Source organism: Ursus arctos, unplaced genomic scaffold (genome assembly GCF_023065955.2).
Source record: "Ursus arctos isolate Adak ecotype North America unplaced genomic scaffold, UrsArc2.0 scaffold_4, whole genome shotgun sequence".
NCBI classification, from domain to species: Eukaryota; Metazoa; Chordata; class Mammalia; order Carnivora; family Ursidae; genus Ursus; species Ursus arctos.
Genome location: NW_026623056.1, coordinates 64,780,386 through 64,802,949, shown reverse-complemented (window position 1 = coordinate 64,802,949; position 22,564 = coordinate 64,780,386). Strand labels below are relative to the sequence as shown.

The window sequence follows — 22,564 nt, the reverse complement described above, 5'->3', positions numbered from 1 at the left end:
TTTGTATTTCTTTCTCCTAAATGGTTTCTCCTCCTTCATCTATAATAATCCTATAACTAAAGCATTTCCACAAATTCTGCCTTCCTGGCAAACTCATTTCCAACCTCTCCTCTTCCCAACCTTCTGAAAAGAGCTCATCGCTTCCATTACACAATTTCCATTTACTTTACAACCCCAACAGTCTGGCTTCTATTCTGACTACAGTACTAAAAACAATTCTTTTGAATACCACCCACAAATAACATATTGCAAAATCCTCTTGTGTTCTTCCTCCAGCCCCCACCTACTGTTGACACCCAACTTTTACTTCTGGGTGGCATTTTAGACTTCTTTCTATTTTAAAATTTCCTCCACCATTCTTTCTAGGATACTATTCTCTCCGGCTTGGAGATCTTGATTATTTTCTATCTCTTGGTAGATCCATTTCAATTTCCATTGTAGAAAGTGATTCTTGTGCCTAAGCTTTGAATATAATCACTGCAGATGATTGGTGTGTTGAAGCTGGCTCACATGTTCTCAGAAGAACAGTACTCAAGTCTTCCCAACTCCACATTTACTGACTTCGTATTAGTAGCTTGAAACCAGTCATCTTGGAAGTAACTACCCAATAGAAGTGAGTAAATGGCCACAAATTAGGGTTTTGCTTTGCTTTCCTCCCAGAGAATTGATTGTTCAACAATAACCAGTGTATCACTGCTGATAATTTAGCCTTTGTAATTCATACAATTTTCCCCTCTGTGTTGCTGTTTCTAAAACCTACTCTCTACTCACAACCTTTCTCCTGATCTTTAAACTTAGTTTTCTAAAGTCTTACTGATTTTCTTTGTATCTGTGCTCTTATCAGCACCTTAATCCATTCAGAATTGAAATTCTTTTCCCTAAGACATCTTTTCTGTTTTTGTTTTTGTTTTTTTCTACATTGGCTAGCACAATTAGGTTCCACTAGCCAGCAGGGTCATTTAATTAACATTTGAGTAACTTTTGCTTTACTCCATAATTTCATTCTACTTTTCTACTTTCAATTATTAACCACTGGTTCTATCTCTGAAATGCCAACGTAGGCTCTTTTCTCCTTTTTTCCACACAACTATTTTAATTCAGTGTTTTCATAGCTTATACCTAGCTATTTTACAATGATCTGATATCTTCATCTACCCAAGTTCAATGTCTCTTCCTTCACTATAGAGTGCTGCCAGTTATTCTCCTACAATTCTGATTCTGCCATTTCTTGCTCAAAATTCTTTGCTGGCTCACCACCGCCTATATCATAAATCCCACACTCTAGATCATACTCCCAGCCTTCCCAGTCTGGCCCAACCACCTTTCTAGTTTTATCTTTCACTATTAGTGTCTGGCCAAACTAGAAATCAATGTTCACCGAACATTTGTTTTTACACTCACACATTTTTTCTCCACCTACTTCCTTTACCTGTTATCCCCTTCTCTCTGTTTAACCTGTTGGAATCATGTTTTCCTTTAAAACCCAACTCAACTGGCACCTGTCCAAGGAAGTCTTATATAATGTTATGTATTTAATTTAATTATGTTAAAATTATTTGAGTACATGCTTGTCTCCTCCATTAGAGAGTAAATTTCTAAACCTTACCACTTTTCATAAGGCCTAAGAGAACCCAACATTGCAACTTGCAAACATATGTTCAATCTGTGTTTATTAGCTGTTTGAATAAACCAGTACCTTGGATGAGGTGAGTCTTTGCTGGTGGAAGGTCTCGTTTTGATGCCTTGTTTCCTCGTCCTTTCCCATCATTTTGCTGTTCCTGTGCTTCTCTGGTATCACCCGGATTGGTTCTCATATCAGTAACTTGTCTTCCATCCAATACTTCTCTCCCCTTGTAACTGCCTACTTTTCTATCTGATGATCTGTCTGTTCTTGCTTCTATAGAAGGGAGTTTTGGCACCACTACAGGTCGCACCTCCAGCTGTGCCTTGGATTGGACAGTGGGTGACTTTATAGCAGGTGGTGGCACTGGAGGGGGTGGAAGATCTAGAAAGAAATATTGAAAATATGCCACTTATAAAATTGTTAAATATTAGTATTAGCATTGGAGTCACATTCAGTTGTGAGATAATATATCTTAAATGAACTGGAACAATTGAAGGCATCCAAGGAACAAGAAGATGAACAATTTCAACATATTCTCATTGTCATATGGCAGAAAAATATTGAATCATAGAGCTGGGACTTAAAGATTATCTACTCTTGGGATAGCTAATATGGCATATATGCTATAACTTTCTCTCCCCTGATCATAACAGACCTTCCTAATTGATTTCAGCATAATGTTGCTGGTCCCAGATGCATAGTCTTACTCTTCAAGCAACCACTTCAAATTGATTGAGGTTGGTACTTGAGTTGAGACCTATTTGCCATCTCTAATCTAGCCTAAATCCCTTCTTGTTCTGTAAGAAGGGAAACTCAAACACACAGACCTTAAGTTATTTTTCAGTCTCAAATCTAGATATGATCAGAACCAGGACCAATGCCCTTAGACTCTTAATTTCTGGTTCAGTATTCTTTATACTATTTCATTTTATTTTGTATTTATAATTTCCCATCCATTGATGGGATCTCTGTGCTCTGTATCTGCACCCAGAGGTTTTAAACCAAATAATCTCTGGCATAAATATAAGTTAATGTTATCTGTGTATCTTTCATTATACATTATATATATGTTAATGTATATCTATATAATGTATATATATATAAAATGTGTATATATACATATATATATATAACTGGACATTATATATGATTCAACTTCTTATAGACATATTTAAGGATAAAAGTAGGTAAAAATTTGATATCTAAAAAAATTATTTTTTTATATATATAAGGGGTGCTATCCTTGACTCCTATGTACATTCCAGGGAGCAGAAATAGATATCCTAATAATAGTTTGTAACTTAGTAGAAGAATATGAAGAGATTTTAGTTTCAGGTTGTTTTGCCTTCAGTATGGAGGATGAATTAAAAGAAAAGGCTTGAATCCAGGAGGACAAGAAGTTATTGTTATAGCGCAGATAAGTAATGATAGGGGACGGAATTGTATTGGTGGCTGTTCAGATGAGGAGATGTATTTGAGGAAGGAAGGAGGGAGGGAAGAAAAATCAATTTTTATTTAATGATCAATGGAATATAGTAGAGGAAGGAAAGGAAAGAGTCTAAGATGACTTTTAGGAATTTTGCTGTAGTTGACCAGGTGGATGAGAGAAACTTCACTGAAGATAAGGAAGGAGGGGATGAGGAAGACATGGATGGGCTGCAGAGGAAGAGTGTGAATTCAGTCTTAGAAAAGTGAGTAGGAGGCACCTTTGACGTACCCAGACGGAGATGTCTAACAGGTTTTTGTACATAAAATCTGAGTTTCAAGAGAGGTCAAGACCAGAAATACAGAGATTTGGGAATTATCAGCACTTTTTTTTTCAGCCATGACTCCAAAAAATGGTAATGCTTTCATATTTGGAGAGCAGTATCTAGGTGATAGAATAAATCAACTAAAAAGCATTTATAAAACATGTATTAAATGCTTAGTATTAAAAAATTAACACTTTCAACAACAAAAAAATTTACATGCTAAAAATAAATCAAAAGTACGTAAGAACTTGAAAGTACTACCCCTCATACCTTTCCATCTCCATTTCCAATCCTCAATATTAATAATGTGGAGGTAATCAGTTTGAATACTTTTCTATAGATCATTCCAGAAATGATTTATACACAGAAAAAATCAGGCCTACCAAATTGCATAATTCCTGGGATCTGCTTTTTTTTGAGAAGTTTGTATAATGCTCTGTTGAATGAATATATCATTATTTATTTAGCCAATCCTTACAGAGGAATATTTAGGTTGTTTCTATATAGTTTGCTATTACTGACAATGTTTCCACTATCATTTACATATACCAGAGTAAGAAATTCTTGAATATTAAAATTATGACTTAGTAGTTATTTTTTTAAGGTTTTATTTATTTATTTGAGAGAGCGAGTGTGAAAGAGTGGGGGAGGGGCAAAGGGAGAGGGAATCTGAAGCCGACTTTGCACTCAGCGCAGAGCCAGATGTGGGGCTCCATAACACCACCTCAGGATCACAACCTGAGTCGAAACCAAGAGTTCGATGCCCAACCAACTGAGCCACCCAGAAGCTCCATGCCTTCGAAGTTCTTAATATAATAGCAAATTAGGGGTTCTAGGAAACATCGGTTTTAATCTAGTGTTTTCATGCTTATATACTTTTTAAAAATAATCATTTTTAAAAAGATTTTATCTATTTATTTGAGAGAGAGTGAGAGCGAGAGAGATCAGAGGGAGAGGCAGAGGGAGAAGCACACTCATCACTGAGCAGAGAGCCCAACAGCGGGGCTCGATCCCAGGACCCTGAGATCATGACCTGAGCCGGAGGTGGACGTTTAACCGACTGAGCCACCCAGGCACCCCAAGAATTAATTAGTTTTGTCCTATAAATAGGTGTAAGTCTTTTTCAAACCAATGTTCATTTGACATTATGTGCTAAAACTAAGGCATTAGAACTCATTTCATTGGTCTTGGAAAGCAGAGGGCCTGAGGTTCTATCTTCTTACCAGCTATTTTACTTAGGACTCCATTATTAAAAGCAGTCCAACTTTTACTTGCATTTTTTGTTGTTGTTCGTTCTCATGGCTCATCATGTTCTAGTTTCATATAAACAGCCTCTTAACATTACCTAAAATGATGACCAAAGTATAGCCAATGGCATTAATTTTCTCCTGATTTTACGAAATCAATTTTTTTTTTTTTTTTTTTTTTTTGCCTTACAACATATATTACCATTGTCACTGTGCCTGGTTTTCCTCTTTACTACTTTAATGGATTAAAAAAAAAAAAACAATACTTTAAAAAAAGGTACTATCATGAGAGTCCTCCCTCATCTGCTACTTGTTTATTAAAAATAACCAAAAAGAGGTAGTTAAAAAACACACCGTACTGAGTGGCTTAAAGCCAAGTGACCCACGGCAGAGCAGTTCTAAGTTCAGACTGAGCCTGGGACTGGCAATGAAAGGAGAAAAATCTAATTCAGAACATACCTGGCAGCAGACGGAGTGAGCGCCTGCAGGCTCTTTTCCGCACTACCCCCTTGCTATAGACATCAACCCCGAAGAGCAAACACAGATTATCAGACAGGCAGAAAGTAAGTGCCACTATCAACAAATCATAAAATGTCTGGGTTCATCAGATTACCAAAGCTGATGATCACCACTATTACAAGAGCATACAAAATCTTGGGAATCTGTGACTCTCAAGACAAAATCTATTTCCAGATGCTCTATAACACAGGTAGAAAACAAGAAAAGAACCCAGCAGTAATTTTAAGAGTTCTAACTTCCTGTTTATAATTGCTTCTGTATCTAGTTGACGATGAGAGGCAAATGCTTATAGGTTTTATTTCTCACCCAAATAGGTTACCAAATAATTTTTTTAGGTGTTATAAAATAATTACTGAGTCAAAGCAGGGATCATTATAGTATGAACAATTCTGTATTTCACATAGTGATAAATAATACTTTCACCCAGTACATACCAACCATAGCTCAAATTGGATTTAACAAATAGGATCATGGACCTGTTTTACATATACGTACAGACAATTTATATAATCATATAAACATCATTCTTTATACAATGCTTTCCAAATACCAGTATAACGTATATAAAGTAAAATGTCAGAGCACGTGCATGCAGACAATTCAGCCAGCATTAACTCACTATGGAGATCCAGCACTCTATTTACTTAGCTGCTTAAAGTCCCAAGACCTTGTAATTAATGATAAATCAAGTCAAAATAACATCATTCCAAAGAGGCTGGTGAATTTATAATTTATGAAAAGTAGGGCTGGAGAAATAATGTAGATTTGGTTTTTAAATCAAGTATGTAAATGTATCGAAAGGGTTGAAAAGAGGGGGTGGGAAGAATCTATTAGAAGGTCCTAGAAATGCACTTATGCTTGGCTTTAACTCGCTAAGACTCTGATTAATAAATATTCATATATTTTAATCCTACCCTTCATCTGGGTTAAACTTGTAAGCGGCAAATACGAGATAAATAAACAGATTCTGCCTGTCATGGTGACTAAGTATACAGTACTCCACTGTGCACTGAGTACTCCCTGGGTCTCTCTGAGGCCTAGGATTTACCCACAGAATAAGATACGGTCACAATGCCACGGATCAGGTGCTCGAGGGCTGTTATGGGCTGAACTGTGTCCCCTCAAAGTTCACATGTTAAAGTCCTAACCCCCTGTACCTCAGAAAGAGATGGTATTTGGATACAGGGTCTTTGAAGAAGTAATTAAGGTAAAATAAGTCCTTGGGGTGGGCCTTAATCCAATCTACCTGGTTTCCTTACAGGAAGAGGAGATTAGGACACACACACAGATGGAAGAAGGACTGAGTAAATACACGAGGAGACGACTGCCATCGACAAGCCAATGAGAGACGCCTCAGAAGAAACCAAGCCTGCCAACACTTTGCTCTTGGACTTCTAGCCTCCAGAGCTGTGAGAAGATAAATTTCTGTCATCTAAGCCACCTAGTTTATAGCACTTTGTTACGTCAGCCCTGGAGAACGAATACAGCTGCTGACTGACAAGGATCGTCACATACTACTCTTCATCGGGTCAGACACAACCACTGTTTAGCCTTCTTCATATCGCTACAAAAGTTCTATGAAGCAAATACAGAAGTCAAACAAAATTTACAAACTAAAGACACTATAAACTCAAGACTGACACTATATTCTGAAATTAGTTCGCAAAGGAAGTCTACTGATAATAATCACTCATCCATCATAGTTAACATTTTAATCATCAAAAAGCAAAAATTAAAAAAAAAAAAACCTTCATGTCTTACTACTATGTTTAATACACATTTGAACAGTTGGCAGCTCTTTAAATTCATTCTTTCCCCCTCTTCTTTCTCTTTCTTAATAAATTGTACAAATTGTGTCTGCCACTGAGTTTCTTTATGAAATGGTCTAGGAATTTTTTTTTCAAACAATGCAGTATAGTATTTTGAGAAAACGATTTCTGACAAAATGACCCAGTGTTCCCATGTCATAATCACTGCTGGCAAGAGTATATGCATTTCTCTTATTTGATGCATGAAGAAGTATTTGCATTTACTTGATTTTACTTCATCAATATGCATTGCCAGATATGTAAAAAATGACACGTATTTTGGTATTTTTTCTTTATCAAATCAGAAAGTGTCCAGAATTAAACTCAAGACTTTTTAGTACAATAAGCATAACTAAAAGACAGATGGTTATCAAAATGCTGAAAGGAAGTTAAAGCTAAAATTTTAAAAATAAATTTAGTCAGATTTCCATTTTGTCTATTTTTATGACTTCAAGAAAATGATTATTGACTTCCACATTACTTTATATCCAATGACAATTCTGCATAATCTCTTTTGTGAAATAACGAAAAATCCAAATAATAATTCAAATTAACTTGTTGGCTTTACTTATTTCAATATATTTCTTTGGTATTTCTAAAATTAACGTTAAAAACAAACCTCGGTGTTTCATCATTTGGTTTCATAGTTACTCTGCAAGCATTAGTTAGAATTTATATTTATTAAATCCATTGAAAAAAGGACTGCAGAATGTGGTACAATAAATAGAGATCACAATTTTCAAGCACAGCACAATTTGTAGCTGTGATACCACGTCCTTTAACTTGGCATGTGTACATTATTTAAAGCATTTTCAAAAAGCATCCCTCAATGCTAGAGGTCCTCCAAAACAAGTATAAATAAGAGTTGGAAATTACACAAAGCTTGAGGCCAGATTTTCTCCCTTACGTATTCAACTAAATGTGTTTACATCCAGGTTTGCTATTTGACCCGTTTTTCGGTGAGGAGCACTCTCCTCTAGATAATAAAAACTGATAGGACAGCTATTAACACTCGTAAAATGCCATTACAGGGGTCCCATAAATGTAAAACTGCCGGTCGAGTTTGGGGGATTTACACCTAGTGTTTGTCCCTTCACAGAGGCAAACATGCACAAAGCCATTGTAATAACCCCTCAAAATCAGATAATATTCTGACAGCTCAGTTTCACTGACAAAAGAGTCCTGGGCAGAAGCCAGGAGGCCCAGGTGCGCTGTGTCATGCCAGTATTTAATGTAGTCTAATATCAGATAGATGTGAGTGAGAGAAAATACTCTGAATAAAGTACAGATAATAGCATGGACAGCCACTCATTGCAAAATTACTTGTGCTCATCCTGCTGTGAGCTTTGTATTAAATTTTTCCGTCAAGTGGCAGGAATCACAGGGAGAAGTGCCTCAGAAAACCCTCCTTGTAACCTTGGATAAGGATCTATAATATGAGGCTTTCATATGATAATGGCAAATGATGCCCTTTTTGAAAAATTGCTGACTGGTAATGAAAGTCCTAATCAGATTGTGGTTGGAGAGGACCAGGAGGTGGGGGACAGTGTCTGTGACACCCTTCTTCCCCCACCCTGTTAGCAAATTTAGCAAACCTGACAAGATGGGTGAGTCTGAGAGAATTTATCTTACGTGAATTTCCAACAAAGCCCTTGGGGTTGTTTATAAAACGAGAAGGTGGCGGTTTAATAAATGCTGGGCCACCTGAGGCACTTTCATTAAAGGCTTTCTCTAGACAACATCACAATGTTTGCATTATTCTCCTGGGATCCCTTGAGAATACAAGCGCTACCTCTTCAGTGAGAGTCGATATTGTATGTGAAGGCTGAGGGAAGACGATTCGATTTGCCTTTTGGTGCACAAAATAACTGTAACATCACCATAGTTAGAATTAATATTCAGACAAGTTTATCGTCTTCTATTTGAATGCAAAATTCCAAAAGGAAACAAAAAGGACGCTCTGGAAGACTTCTCAGGGAATGCGATGAAGGTTACTTCTCTGTCATTACTCCAACTACAGTGATGTCTGTTTGCAACAACAAAATAACCTTTTAAAAATGGTAAACATATCTACTGTTCTTATCTTCTTAAATAACCCTCTTTTTAGAAGTACTGAAGATGCTTCGCAAGGTATGAAAGTCAATCATTTTTATTAAGTAATAGGAGGCTTACTGTTAATGAATTTTTAATGTAATTTCTAACACCAGTGGACGCATTTTCTAGCCCTGGAAAGCCAGGGTAACTAGGCGAGATTCATAGATGTTTTCATGTGTTTCAATGGACCTACCATCTGTGTAGGCTTCTCTGCGCAGATGTCCTGGCTGGTGTTTCTGCTTCTTGGCTGGTCTGGCCTTCTGTATTACAGCAGCACTCATGTTGCTGTCTGTAGAAACAGGACTTGTGGGTCTAGGGCACTGGGACGCATGAAAATGTCGGCGGCCTGGGTAAAAAAAAAAAAAAAAAAAAAAAATCAGAGCCAAACTCTTCAATGAATTTTAATTATAACATTAAATAAGAAAAAGAAAACATTAGAACTAGAAGCATCCCTAATTTCCTAAAAATAGCTTTAAATAAACTATTCTAGCAAATACTAGGATTTTTGTCATTCTGCCTGACCCAACCACTGGGAAAAAAAATACACTGAAAGTTTTTTCTAGCTCTTTTTTTTTTTTTTTAAACCCATAGTACTTTTATTCTGTTAAAGTTCTTGACACCACTTATTAAAGAAAAACAACCCAATTACTTTTTTAAAAAAGATTTTATTTTATTTATTTAACAGAGAGAGCGTGCGTGCACACACAAGCAGGGGGAGCAGCAGGCAGAGGGAGAAGCAGGCTCCCCGCTGAGCAGGGAGCCCAATGCGGGACTCCGCCCCAGGACCCTGAGATCATGACCCAATCCGAAGGCAGACGCTTAACCAACTGAGCCACCCAGGTGCCCAAACATCCCAATTACTTTTGCAACTAACTTCACTAAAGTGTTATTAGTAAACAAAAAATATTAATTAGATTTTTGCCCAGCATATTCAATGTATGTTGTTTTCTCAAGGGAATTGCCAGAGTCCTTAAGAAATTCATGTTCTAAGAATGAACAGTACTAAATATGTCCCTTATTTTAATTAAATATATATTTTATGCTGCTCATTGAAGGCAGACACCTAATATCAATACATTCTGAGGTACATCCTCAGGAGGCCTGAAATTAAAGCTAGCCCACATATTTAGAGCTGTCCAAAATTACTTATACCCCTTTTCTTTCACTAGATGTTTACTTGCTGATTTTGGATAAAGCGATCTCTCCAGAAACTTCTACATTTTTTGGTGGTAGCAGAGGCGGTTTTGGTTTTCTCGTTTTCTCGTTTTTCTCAACAGTATTTGCAAGTACCAGTAATAACTGAATGCGCTAATTAGACACAGTATATCTCAGAGCTCCCCAGTTTTCGGGCTGTCTTACACAGATGTTGTATCGCAATGGCACAACATATTTAATCCATAAAGGCAAGGGAAATCTTGACCCTATACCTGACTTTCATTACTCTGGTTTCTAGAAATTCCAGACACACAAAGCTGAAACTTTTTGTTGTCCCGTAAGAAGCTTCAAACATATCTACACAACATGTCTTTGGCTAGAGACAGGAGAAGCCACATGTAGTGGAATCAACATATTTGAAAATGCTAATTGACACATATTAAATAATATTCATTAAGGCGGCCAAGTGAGAAGCAATTGGATTGGGTTATTCATTCGTATTAACTTCAAGTCATACAATCAGCACCACCGTTTCTTGAGGAGAACATTTTAATAGGCAGAGGCCAGTGCATGTTTAGTTCATGATAATTATGAGTCAAACGAAAATCAGAGGTGCCACTAAATTACAATACAATCAAATAGTAAACCAAACTCTCCTTAGCTATGATGGAGACTGTTACAATTAAAGTTACATATCCATGAAAGGAGAGAATTAGGGCTGAGACTGAGCACGGTATCCATTCTACTGTGTAAAGCCATCTACTGTTCACGGACCCTGAGGCACCGGGTCGTTTACAGATGAAATTTCAATGTTATTTCTATGTTTTGTTGGTTTAATGAACTGCAGCGCACCTTTACTGAAATTAGAAAGCAGTGGTTTAATATGCTTAATTTCACTTTCTTATTTTTTTAACAGAAAATTAAAAAATAAAGAGAAATAAAAGCTATGTACACAGTTAGATGTTATTTATTAAGAAAGGTAGTTTGGATAGTTATTTTATTACATTCAGTAGCGACTGAGGGGAAAAAAAGGAATTTGGTTGAATTTCATAAAATATCGGGGTGGCCGAAATAAATATATGTTTTACAATAAAAGGTCGAGGGGGTACTAGACTTCTTTTTTCCTATAACATGCTCTTGATAAATAACATATAGAAATAGCTTTATTTTCTCTGAATACATTCTACAAATGATAAAAAATAATGACCAATCCAGTATCTGAAGAGAACAGGGAAAAGTACCAATACGATAGTTACTAAACTAAGAAAAGCAAAACAACAAAAACAAGATAGCAATTACTGCTGTGTTGTGATAGTCTTTTATTTCTCAGAAATGTATCTTTTGCTGGCCACATTATTTTACTCTACTATTTGTATTTTTCATATATACAATGTGTATATGAATGTATACTATGTATATATCCCATCCTGCGGGAATAAATGTCATGTGATAAATGTATGACTTAAATTTAAATTCTTTCCTTTTTCATACTCTTTACTCTCTAAAAACAAGGTTGGGAATAGGTGATAAATAAAAATGGGTTCAAACATAAGAACAGATAAATGATCATTAATAAACAGGGTACTGGCAATGATAAGGGAAAACAGAAAAATATATAAACATTTGGATTAACTTGCTCTCCAAATTACTAGATTAGAAATGTTTACTTTAAACACAAAATGTCTATGCTTGAAAATGTATGCATATCACAGACATCTATCTTCCAAATTAAATTAATATTCTCATGGAGAAGGCATGAAGAGAATGGGGGTTAAGGTGAAATAGTCCATTTTCCAATGGTTGAATGTCCCCTCCCCCCCCCCCGGATATTTATTTATTTCTCCTAGAGAATTTCTAATTAAATAGAATAAGAGAACTATCACAGTGAATTTTACTTTGATGACTTTCTACACCTCAAAAAAATAACGTAATGCAAACCTCACCTGACTGCAGGCATACCTAAAGAAACTGTACATATATCTCTTATGACTTTTGTAAAAACAAGGACCTCCCAGGAGGCTTCACTTACATTATGTAGGATTTATTATATTAAAAAAAAAAAACTAGAAGATTTAAAAAGCCTTGTCCAGAAAAAGGGAATAACCAAGCTATGTCATATGCTTGGATCTTGGTTTCCTCAGGCAGCAAATAAAAGACAGTAATAGCTGCATTTCACATTGGACACGAGGTCCCAGGCGATAATCATCAACTGACACGCAGGCATCGAGTCTTCTTTTCCAGCTTGGTGACAAGGCACAACTTACCAGAAGCATCCTGCATTTGACGGCGTGCCACCTTCAGACCAGCATACTCCGCGGCTGCTGCGACTGCCTGGGCAAAATCGGCGTCGGTGAAGAAGGAGCCATCAGAAGAACTCACGCTGGAGCGTCCACTGGAAATGTTGTCCTCCTCTGAGGCTGAGCCCCAGCCATTGATCATGGACCCAGTGACAGAGCTCTCCAGGTCCCCCACACTGGAGGCGGGGGTCTGCTCAAGGCCACGTAGCAAAAGCCGTCTGGTCTGCATCTTGGCAACTTCCATGTCTGCTTCATCTTCTTCCTCTTCTGGTGCATCCGTATCCATGTCTGAGACAAGAGGTCCTGAAATGTAGCCATAGGTGTGTGGTGGGGAAATCGGTCTTGGTGGTGGAGGGGGGCTCACCGGCTGCCGTCTGCAGGAAGACGGATAAACAGGTTTGGCTCAGCTCATCATTAGGACCCACACAGAATACATTAACCAAGAAACTCACAAGTACACTGATTTGATCATTGCTTCTGTGGGGCTAATTTAACCAAGTGAAGCTTCCTTTTGATTCAAGTTTGACAGAAATATACTCAGTTGCCTGTAAGTCTCCTTAGGTTTCATCATTTGGATTATATTCGGCTAAGAAAGGAGAAGTAACATACTTTGGAAACATATGCCTATGTACTTGTCTTAAAGCTTATTAAATATTAATGATAGATTATTATTGCCAAAGACAACAGACATCAGTTCTGGAACACATGCTCCATAAATGTTTCTTTCCCTTTATTTCATTTTCACACCTACCATTCCAAGCAAATGGACTCATGTGTGGTGACTATAGAGAGTAGAATTTCATAGGATGGAACAATTATATATTCAGCATATGATAAAATTTCCTTTAGATTTTATTTTATTAAGATAAAAGGCTATGGGAGCCAAGAGCATTTTTTTCTCTGAATTATTCACCAAAGGTTATTAGCTATTTTCAAACCTATCACTTTTACCATTATTCCACCTATCTGTTAAATAAAATGCTTAAAGGTATTTTTCCTCATATCTTGAAATTAATTAAGGACCAAGGCTGAGGACAATGTGAGTGGTATTCTACAATGTAAGTTCAAAGAGTTACCAATAACTACTTTCAGCCATCTCTTCACAGATCCAGAGGACAATATCAGCTAGGAGCAGTCCTTCTACTACCATCCAACACCATCACCCACAGTGAAGATAAGATGACTGAGAAGATAGTGTTTTGACCTCAGTGTAAAGAGACGTTGGTGGAAAGAAGTTATTCCCAACAGGGGAGAATGAGAAGAGATTAACTCCTAATTTAGGAAAGTGCCTGACGAAAAGGAAGAGATACAGTGATTTCTAGTTGAGGGACTGCTTAGTCAGTCAGTGACCTGCTCAACAGTCCCAATGCTCTCTAAGCAAGATGCTCTCTAAGCAAGATTAAAGAGATGATATAAGGGGAAGGCCATTTGGAAGACTGATAACATCAGCTCTTCAAATTCTGTGCCTTCGAGAAGTAAGGAGGATGGATACCACATAAGCATGCCAACCTGAGCACAAGCACCAGACGGTAGTGAGATCAGGTTCTAGACTCATCCAGCCCCTTCCATGGTTTAGGAGGCTAGGAAAGATACAGCATGAATGCCACTGACTGGTAATCCACCTGAAGATGTGGCTAAATTTTTCAAGGACTACAAAAGCCTAGAGACGCTGCCCAGAATTGAGTCCTTCATCAGTGAGTAAGTCGGTTCCAGCCCATCTCCCTCACCATCCTTATCAGACTCACAGAGCAAGATGAGATAGAATAGTCATGGGGGCTAACCGAGGAGAAGACTGGATCCTCATCTAGTTTGCCATGCCTTAGCACTTAGGACAAGAGGGAGGAGGACAAAGTGGTTAAAGCAGAGAATGCCCTCTTACTCCATGCCATCATAGCCACAGACAGGTACAATCTGCAAAGGATATCTCCAAGTGCATGATTATAGTTTTACAATGAGCAGAATTGCATTTTAAGAACAAATCAAACAATTAAAGGAAAAAAAAGATTCAAAACAAAAAACAGACTCTTAACTACAGAGAACAAATGGATGGTTATCAGCAGGGAGGTGGGGGAGGATGGGTGTTGGGGATTCAGGAGGGCACTTGTTGTGATGAGCACTGGAAGTATTGTATGGAAGTGTCAAGTCACTATATTGTACACCTGAAACTAATATAGAATTAGAATAAAAAATTAATAGAACTGAGCCTCAAATTAAAAGCATACAAACAAAACCATGGAGGATCTGGTCAAAATCTAACACAGGGACTTACTACAGAGAAGAATAGGGAAGTTTAATATAGCAATATAGCTTTGAGGGTGAGATGCCAGTGGCTCAAAGATGGAAGTTTTGTGCTGTTTAATTCAACGAATTGAGACACGTCAATAAACACATTTTGTTAACACAAATGGAAAGCATTAAAAATAAATGATTATTAAAATACTACATTTAACTAATTTATTGAGCATCTATTTTGTAACTAAGTATATTTTACAATATGAACTCGTTTGATTCTTTTAACAGCTTTCCAAGGTACTGCTTTTATTATCATTCTATAGATGAAGATACTAAAATTCAGAGAAATTAAGGACCTTGCCAAAGTTCCCACAATTAGTAGGTATCAGATGTAGACTTTAATCTCACATTTCATTTCCCAGGTCACGACCTTTCTTCTAGGAATGGTGTTATTATGCACACATATATACACATACACACATATATTATACATATGCATATATGTACTGGAATAATTTATACATATATGTACATATGTATATACACATGGACAGTTCTTTAATATAATGTACTATTTTTATTTCTGGGTGTTTTCTAATGCATCTGTGTGTGGCAATAGAAGAAACATGAAGAATATGCCAAAGCTGAAGTTATTTAAGAGATTAAAATGGATAATTGTCTCAATATGGAGTGTGTTATACACATAGGAGGAAAACCTTTGTTTAATTTGGGTTGCAATAAAATACCGTACTTAGAAGTCAATTTACAGTCTTTGTCAGCATGCACACCCAAAATACCACAAGAAGTTTCTTTTTTTAAAGACATGCAAGACTTTCTAGCACAAAGGGGACTATTCTGACCATCAATAAAGGATGCAGAACAGCCAACTTCTCTATGAAAGGAAGCCAGCGTTGTTGTATTTGGATAATTCCCATTCTGTAGAGCAAAAACATCTTCATGTTTTTGAAGGGCTGACTTTTAACTACTATCACCCTGTGCAAATGCTGGGGAAAGAGGGAAAAATTTATTCAAACCATCTGTAAATAAGGCAAGCCCAGGGAATGTGTGATAAACATGTACAGTTTGAAATATGTAATATATTCTATTTGAAAACAAAAAGCTATTTCAAGATGCTGCACTCAAGTGGGACTTGCCACAAATGAACCTCAGCCCTCTAGATTTTTCTCCCTGAGGGGTTTCAACATCTTCTGAAATAATGTACAAGGATACGACTACAAATCACAACACTGCAGGCTCCAGCAAAAATGATGTCTTCATAAACATGTTCAAGAGAAGACAGGAACAATGCCATTAATTTATGAAAGCAGATATTTATATAGTTCACCACATACCATTTACCAGACAAAAGACAAAGGGGGAAATGTATACCTTGGAGATTTTTTTCTGATACTGGTATAGCTTCAATACTTTGTACTGTTAACCATCACCTGGTTTGTAAATAGACAAGATATTTAATTTTCCTTTGCCTTTTTATAGTCTTTTCTTTCCAAATGGACCATATTCAGTTTGTCTATATTAATAAGACATCAGTTAATTTCCTATCCCATAAATGAAATCTACTTTTATTTTTCAAGAAATTTTTGCTAAATATTAACTATGGGAAACTCAATAGCACCAGACACTTTTTGAAACAATATATGCAAATAAGTTTAATTATATTATTTTCATAGTTATTGTTTGAAAAGAGAGAAGAAAAATTCCTATTATGTTGGACACCTAGTTTATCTGGTTTAAGACAAAGAGAGAATATCTAGAAGCTCATTAGAATGCCAAAATTGCAATATCCATATTAAAGCAGTCTAAAATGTTTAATTAAATATTGCAGATATATAATGGTTTTAGTTCAGTAATTTCTTTTTAATATAAACAACACTGTTTATTTATGCCTTTGATCAATAGACACAACAGTAAAAAAATGTATATAGTAAACAAATGTATTCATTCTTTAAACATTTACACTGTCCCTATTATGGTGAGACTGCTAGGTTCTGAGACCAAAGGAATCACAAGCAAAAAGAGCTTGGGGAATACTTTATACTTTAAGTCATAAAAGGATTTGATTTTAATGCACATATACTTAATAAAGCTCACTATATATCAGGACACAGCAGAGTATATTTTGCAAAAATGTCCATGACAATATCTCCCATCCCAACGCTCTCCTGGGATGAGAACTTGCCACTCTCCCATCAAGAGAGGGAGTTTAGTTCTATACTCAGGAATCTCAGTGGACCCTGGGACTGCTCTGACCAACAGAATCTGGCAAAAGGGGACCATGTCAGTTCTGAGTGGAGCTCTTAACTGGCCTGGAAACTTCCACCTCCTGCCTTCTTGGAAGTCTCCTGCCATGTAAGAAGTGCCACTACCCTGAGATCCCCATGTCATGAGAAGTCTGGGCTATATTGAAGAGACCCCAGAGGATGAGACTCGATATGATGGCACAGAGAAGCCACAGAGTATTGAGACACCAAATACATGAGTAAAGAAACTAACCTGACAGTAAATCTTCCAGCCCCAACAGACCGAATGAAGCCATGTGGATTAGAGATGAATTGCCCAGGTGAATCCTTTCTGAATTCCCAATTCATGGAATTGTGAGTAAAAGAAAATGGTTGTTTTAGGTAACTAAGTTTTAAAGTAGTTTGTTAGGCAGCAATAGAAAGAGAAACTCAAGCACCGTGTTAGAAATTCAGCTAAATAAAATAGATTTGTTCCTTGCCTGAAGGGACTTATAATCCAGTAAAGGAGACAAACAATGAATCAAGTGTGCAATGATAACGTGGTATCCACAAACAGAGGATGTCTACGTGTTATGGGAACACATAGAATTGGCTCCTATCTCAATACTGGGACAGCAGAAAAAGATTCTATAGAGAGTATCTACCATTTCACCTTGCTTTTCAAAGATACATAAGTGTTCCAAAAAAGAGAGGGGTAATGGTGTTCCAGGAAAACAGGATGGCATGGGGGAAAGACCTTAAGGTGGATGACCAAGTATTCATTCCAGGAACTGGAAGAATCGTAGAGTGAAAGCACCATGAGCAGAGAAGAGGTGAGTGGCAATGAATACGGATGGGAAGGCACGCAGGGGTCAGATCACAAAGGGCCTTGATTGCTACATTAAGGAATCTTGCCTTTATTCTAAGGGAAATGGGAAGCCATTGAGAGATTTTAAGCAATGGAGCGACTTGATCAGTGTTGCGTTTTAGGAAAATGCCTCTGCACAGGCTGCAGCAGAAAGATTAGATTGAAGAAGGGGCAAGGCTAAAGGCAACCAGACCACTTATGGACCATTACAGTAATACAGGCAAGAGAAAATGGCTGTCGGAAGTAGGAAAGTGCCTTTATGGCTGGAGATATGTGTATTGTTCTGAGTGATATTTAAGCAGCTGAAATCTACAGAAAAGAGTACTTGGATATAAGGGTCTGATGCTGAGAACGAAATCTGCAGAGAAATGGCTATCTTTAATGAGTGCATCATTAGGGGCACGGCAGGATGATGAGAAACAGAAGCCATCTGCTGATGGGCCAGGCATCTGACTAGGTCAAGGGTTTGAGAACAGGCTTTGCTCAAAGACTTAACTAGAGATGAGAATTACAATATTGTATATAGTATCAAAAACGTAGACATAACGTAAATGTCCAACATTAAGGAATTGTTCAAGTAAATCACAGTATACTTTTGTTTAACATGAATATCTAAATAAAAAGTTACTGACATGGAAAAATACACCATTCAGTGAAAAAAGCAATTATCACATATCGCATATCACAAATTCAAAGCAATGTGAGTATATGCAGAGATGAAAGACTGAAAAGACCTTCACTGAGATCTTAACAGTGACTCTCTGATTACACAGATCATTCGTACTTTTGTATTTTCATTTTATCTGTATTTTCAAATATTTCTACCGTAAACATGTAGAATATACCATCATCATAAAAGAGCAATAATAGTATTTTATTGTTGTTGTTGTTTAATGGACTTCATTTACTTATTAGAGGCCAGTGTTATTTCCAGCAACAATCCTGGAACTAAAATTCTTAATACCTTCACAGACAGAAAATCATCATTTCAAAAGGGCTATATATAATTGAACAGGATTTTAAGTTCAGGTAACCAAAGCATTTGAGTTCATTTTAAGTTCATATGAGTATTCATTCCCCTAAGACAGCAAGGGTGTTTTAATTCTGTGGTATCCAATTCCTTTCATCAAATACTTACAGAGGTTAGCTTTGTGCCACCTCAATGACATGAGTAAGATGTGAGCTCTGCCCTCAAAGGGCTTTTGCTTTAAAGAGGGAAACAGACATACCAAGAGCAAACACTAATGCAACATGAAAACTGATTAGCAGGGTAGCAGAGCTGTGAACAGACTGTTGTGAAGAGAAAAGAAAAGAATTGGTTGAATTTTGTCAGGTAATCAAATGAAAGTTCCACAGATGGGTTGCATTTTATCAGGGCCTGGAAGGATGAGACACGCCTGCCCCTGCAATCAAAGAAACAGCACGTGCTAAGACACGGGTGCCCAGTGAGGACACTAAAAATGTGGGGGATGGCCGCGAGACACAAGAGTGGCCTGCCCTTCCTGCCAGCTCCAGAGAAGTCCTCTCTGGGCCCGGAAGTGGCAGTGCTGACCAGATATTGGTGAATTTAAGGCAAAGTCAGGGAATTTCAAACCAAGTAGCTAGAGAAGAAGGTGTATGGAGAGACTGGGAAGGAAGCGGTTCGTAAAGGGGGGAGGACTGTGAAAGGCTTCGAGCACTGCGCTGAAGAGCAGGACCTGACTCTGCGTGAGGGGGAACATTCCCAGGCTTGTTGTGTGTCAAGAAAGGTAATGCAGAGGCTGGACAGGAAAGGGGAAACAAGAAAAGTGGAGATCAGATCAAGGATATGGCAGAATTTCAAGAGCTAGGGATGGAGGGCCTGCCTTAGCAGCTATAGGAATGGAAACAAAGGAACAAAAACCAAAGATATTTTGAAGTCAGAAATGAAGGGACTGTGAATAATTTAATTTGGGGAATGGTAGGAAGACAGCAGAAGAAATTAAGCAACAGGATAATTAAGCTGATGGCAAAATGACAAAGCGTTTTTTATAATTTTTGGCTATTTTATTTTACTATATATATTAAGATTTAATTTATTCATTTAGAGAGAGGGGGGGGAGAGAGAAAGAGAGAGAGAGAGACCACAAGCATAGAGAGAAGCAGAGGGAGAGGGAGAAGCAGGTTCCCCGCTGAGTGGTGATCCTGACTAGGGACTTGATCCCAGGACCATGAGATCATGCTCTGAGCTGAAGTCAGACGCTTAACCAACAGGGTCACACAGGTGCCCTGGTTATTTTCTATTTAATATGTTATTCAAATAAATAAGGATTAATGATTCTAAACATGATAGCCAACAAAGAAGGGAATGAAACAAGTTTGAAAGGTCAAGTGCAAAGACAAAGAATTTGGTTTTGGACAAGTAGAGTGTGAGATGGCCAAGTGCAAATATCATGGTGGTGCTCAGGAAGAAGGGTGGGCTGGCTAAGTAAATTTGAAAGCCATCAGAATGTAAGTAATTGTCAAACCAAGCAATGGGGTGATGGCATAAGGGTGAGGACAATAGGCAACTCATATTTTTTGAATATTTACCCTACTTCAGATACTTTACACACATTATCTCATTTGATTCCCACAATAAGTTATAAAATTGCCAACACTGCAGAAAGCTTACATATGATAAAGACGGACACGTCTTTACATCGACCATTAGGAGGTTACCTTCAGTAGACTAATGCAAGCAAAATGGTCGGAGTCAGAATGCAGTGGGCTGAGGTGTGATTGGGAATTAGTAAGACAGTGTTGATTAAACAGCCCCAAGGAGTAGGAGAGAAGGAGAGCATGGTAACTAGAATGAAAGGCTAAGAAAGGAGAACATTTAACAGCAGTAGTATTAACGGTGAAGAAAAAGAACCACAAAGGAAGAGGAAGAGGCTGGAAAGTCAGGATAGATAAAGGTGAACTGATCTGGATTGATCTGAAGGAGGTGGAAAGGATGACACGAGGAACACAGTAGGGGTTTCCCAGGAAGAAAATACTGTGTGCCACTTACAACACAGAGGGGAATGGTGGGAAAATAGGTAATGTGAGAGAGTGAAAGGAGAATGCTGACACATTTCAGAGGTAAGAGCCTCTATTAGCCCCTCATTTGCTTCAAATAAGAGCAACGGAGATGGTCTGTGAACCTTAACAGGGAAAAGACATAGATGTCTTATTTGTTCTCAATCTCCGTGAATTTTCATGGGTCAACGCTATTAAAGATAAATGTATGGAATCCAAATTGCCCCTTGTCCCACAGAGGAAGGTTTAACTACCTCCTTCATTTTAGAGAGTACGTAATTTGGATTTGGTAAGAACCTCTTACTGATAGAATAATTAATAAACATTGCAAGTTCTATTTTAATCGACAGAATTCAAGCAGTATAAATGAGAATATGTTATTCATTCAAGAAAATTGAAGGACGATCTTCTGATGCAAATAACATACTCAGTTTCAAATGATATTACGAACATAGAAAGTTTTGTATATGTGTAAATTTATATGGTGAAATATAATATGTCAAGGGTAATGAAATAGTGCAAACAAAATCATCAAAAAAGAGAGAGGAGCTAACTTGATGCAATAATAGCTTTTACGTGGTAGAAATGACAAGTGAAGTACTTATTTGTGTCTAACAGAAACGTATTGGTTGGCAATGCTGAATTTTTGGTTACACACACATTATTTAGTAAATTGGACAAAAGGACTCCGATCTAATATCTCAACCAAAATAAAGGTAGCTGAGGTCAAAGCAAAATAAATATGCCAAGCTCATTCTTTTGCAACACTGCAGCTACAAGGCGAGAAATCATTCTGCAGACTTCATTTCAAAAGACAGGAGAAAATCTACTTTCCACAGACCAAAACAGTGACTTACCCACACATAAGGAAAACTAAGATGCAAAAACAGGCATCATCAATAAACTGCTACAAGAGTAGCAACCCATATATTTACTACATGATCTCCATGTGTTTATGAATGCAATTATCATAAGTGGGTGAGTATTAATGCAGATTATTTTATGGTTGCAAGTTCACTGGGATCAATTAATCTCATGTTCTGGTCAACAATATTACTTGATATGTTAATTACTGAGGCTTACTGCATGATGATCCCGGAAAAAAGGCAATGTGACATGAAAATTAGCTCATATACTAGCATTCTACAAATGCCACTTAAGAGTGGAGATTATCTGATTTGTCAGCAAAAGGCTACGGACAGTGTACCTCCGATCGGGTTGGTGCTGCATGTGGCCAATCTCCTCCGGGCCGTCCTGTAACATGGGCTGGAGTTCTTCTTGTGGGGAAGGGGTCAGAGTGGCAGTGGACTGATGGCTGTAAGACACAGCAGCTGGAGAAGAAGCGGCTCCCCGCACAGGGGGAGTGGGGCCTCGTTCATCTTCCTCCTCTTCTAGTTCATCCTGTTGCAAATACATTCTTGCTGGTGGCACGGGACATGGCATTTCTTGGTCATAGCTGAAACAAATGATAAGCACACTTAGATTTGCTACAGGTTATGCAAAGAAACTATTCGTATAGTTAGCGGAATATCAGCTTTGAGCTGCTTTTTTAACCTGAATGTTCTGAGACACGTTTAGGGAGTACTGTTAAAAAAAAACAAAAAACAAAAAACAAAAAAACATTCACCGGGTGCCTGGGTGGCTCATTCGGTTAAGGCTGACTTTAGCTCAGGTCATGATCTCTGGTCCTGGGATAGAGCCCCGCCTTGGG

At 37.6% G+C, this 22,564-nt stretch overlaps 1 protein-coding gene across 1 annotated transcript in view; it reads right to left on the bottom strand.

The window, feature by feature from the left end:
* ROBO1 (roundabout guidance receptor 1) overlaps positions 1–22,564 on the bottom strand; it is a 763,832-nt gene that overhangs the window by 6,804 nt on the left and 734,464 nt on the right. The window contains exons 26-29 of the mRNA XM_057306889.1: positions 22,061–22,309; positions 12,463–12,869; positions 9,237–9,389; positions 1,697–2,005 (exon numbers count right to left, since the gene is read on the bottom strand). Of these exons, the coding sequence (XP_057162872.1) occupies positions 1,697–2,005; positions 9,237–9,389; positions 12,463–12,869; positions 22,061–22,309 (1,118 nt within the window). The remainder of the gene's footprint in view (positions 1–1,696; positions 2,006–9,236; positions 9,390–12,462; positions 12,870–22,060; positions 22,310–22,564) is intronic.